The sequence below is a fragment of the Labrus mixtus genome, chromosome 1 (assembly GCF_963584025.1).
Source record: "Labrus mixtus chromosome 1, fLabMix1.1, whole genome shotgun sequence".
Taxonomy (NCBI): Eukaryota; Metazoa; Chordata; class Actinopteri; order Labriformes; family Labridae; genus Labrus; species Labrus mixtus.
The window spans coordinates 326113-328612 of NC_083612.1; the positions used below are offsets into that span (position 1 = coordinate 326113).

Genomic DNA, 2500 nt, shown 5'->3' on the forward strand with positions numbered 1-2500 from the left:
CTCGTCCCGTGTCCCCGTCCTAACACTGAAGATTCAGAGAGGATCGTCCCGTGTCCCCGTCCTAATACTGAAGATTCAGAGAGGCTCGTCCTGTGTTCCCGTCCTAATACTGAAGATTCAGAGAGGATTGTCCTGTGTCCCCGTCCTAATACTGAAGATTCAGAGAGGATTGTCCTGTGTCCCCGTCCTAATACTGAAGATTCAGAGAGGATTGTCCTGTGTCCCCGTCCTAATACTGAAGATTCAGAGAGGATTGTCCTGTGTCCCCGTCCTAACACTGAAGATTCAGAGAGGATTGTCCTGTGTTCCCGTCCTAACACTGAAGATTCAGAGAGGATTGTCCTGTGTCCCCGTCCTAACACTGAAGATTCAGAGAGGATTGTCCTGTGTCCCCGTCCTAACACTGAAGATTCAGAGAGGATTGTTCTGTGTTCCCGTCCTAACACTGAAGATTCAGAGAGGATTGTCCTGTGTTCCCGTCCTAACACTGAAGATTCAGAGAGGATTGTCCCGTGTCCCCGTCCTAATACTGAAGATTCAGAGAGGATTGTCCTGTGTCCCCGTCCTAACACTGAAGATTCAGAGAGGATTGTCCTGTGTTCCCGTCCTAACACTGAAGATTCAGAGAGGATTGTTCTGTGTTCCCGTCCTAACACTGAAGATTCAGAGAGGATTGTCCCGTGTCCCCGTCCTAACACTGAAGATTCAGAGAGGATTGTCCCGTGTTCCCGTCCTAACACTGAAGATTCAGAGAGGATTGTCCCGTGTTCCCGTCCTAACACTGAAGATTCAGAGAGGATTGTTCTGTGTTCCCGTCCTAACACTGAAGATTCAGAGAGGATCGTCCCGTGTTCCCGTCCTAACACTGAAGATTCAGAGAGGATCGTCCCGTGTTCCCGTCCTAACACTGAAGATTCAGAGAGGATCGTCCCGTGTTCCCGTCCTAATATCTGTATCAAACAGCTGGATGGACACAATGAGCCTTTTGATTGGACGTCTACATGATGGAGTCTAAATCAAACCCAGCACAGATTGGACGGAGGGTTAATGAGATGTCCGCTGGGACGTCCCCGCTCCAGCTGAGGCTTAACTCCTCGAGACACGCAACCCTAAAAAGCAAGCCACGGAGGCGGGGCCAAGCGGGTGCCGACAGCACAGTGATTGAGATTGTGTGTGAGAGAGAAACACAGAGACATGCAGATAAAGAGTTAAATCACCAGGAAGGCGAGCAGGCTCCTCTGAACGCTCTCCCACTGGAAGCAGCTTTTGATGTAGCGCAGCGTGGAGACGATCGCCCTGTACAGCGTCTGAACACGCAGCACGTTCCTCGCCAGAGCCTGAAAGACACAAACACAAAATTATATTTCAGATGTTTGAAATGTGGAGTCAGGGAGGGGAATAATGAGAATGTGTTTTGGACTTTCTGTCAGTAATCTGACCTGATTTTATCAACTGACACGTCCAACAGACCCCGCCCCTTACCGTCCCAGGGCGCCGTGTGTAAGCCAATTTCAGCGTTAGCGAGCGATGCATTGTCTGCCAACAAAGAGTCTTTGTGGGGAGTACAGACAGTCAGGCTCCCCGTCTCACACCCTGTCCTACACACTGTAAATCAAACTAATGCAGCCGAACAGAACACAAGAAGAGGGCGCCGTCGGGGTCAATTAAGACCCGTTCAACAGGACCAGGAAAGACCCTCTGTGCTCCTAGCGTCTGAGCTAACAGCTAAATGTTTTTACTTCCTTAACTCTAATTATCCAGACGCCACGGGGACTAAGTGACCAGCGACCTTTGACCTCTTCTGACCCGGTTTGTTTCATCTTTAAAGAAGCTAAAGAACCCCCCCTCCCGAGCTGGACTTTATGTCAGCTGGGAGCAGCATGAACGCTCTGCTGGTGCACGTGAAGAGGGCATTGTGGTACCCCTCAGGACCGTGATGATGACCCGGGTCCCCTCAGGACCGTGATGAAGACCCGGGTCCCCTCAGGACCGTGATGATGACCCGGGTCCCATTAGTCTGAAGGACTCGCTGAGACTCTGATGGATTTTAGGGCTGCGTTGCGTTGTTTTTATTGATGAGTCATGGCGTTGTTTTTATTGATGAGTCATGGCGTTGTTTTTATTGATGAGTCATGGCGTTGTTTTTATTGATGAGTCATGGCGTTGTTTTTATTAATCCTGGACGTTTATCTACACGTGTTGAGTGACAGTGAAGACGTCATGTGATGATGTCATGTGATGATGTCATGTGATGATGTCATGTTTTTTATGTAAACACTTCAGGACCCTGGTCTTCAGGACCCTGTTCTTTAGGACCCTGGTATTTAGGACCCTGGTCTTTAGGACACCGGAATTTAGGACCCTGGTCTTTAGGACACCGGAATTTAGGACCCCGGTCTTTAGGACACCGGAATTTAGGACCCTGGTCTTTAGGACCCCGGTATTTAGGACCCTGGTCTTCAGAACAGATTCAAACCTTTTTGGAGAACTTGGCATTGTC

At 49.5% G+C, this 2500-nt stretch overlaps 1 protein-coding gene across 3 annotated transcripts in view; it reads right to left on the bottom strand.

Moving 5' to 3' along the window:
* Positions 1-2500, bottom strand: part of mctp2b (multiple C2 domains, transmembrane 2b) — a 47016-nt gene that overhangs the window by 11083 nt on the left and 33433 nt on the right. For all 3 annotated transcript variants that reach the window (XR_009672967.1, XM_061035561.1, XM_061034860.1), the window contains 2 exons: positions 2477-2500; positions 1218-1337 (listed from right to left, as the gene is read on the bottom strand). The exon at positions 2477-2500 is cut by the window's right edge and continues 51 nt beyond it. Coding sequence is in view for 2 of the 3 variants with exons in the window: in XM_061035561.1 (XP_060891544.1) it covers positions 1218-1337; positions 2477-2500 (144 nt within the window). In the remaining variant the exon portion in view is untranslated. The remainder of the gene's footprint in view (positions 1-1217; positions 1338-2476) is intronic.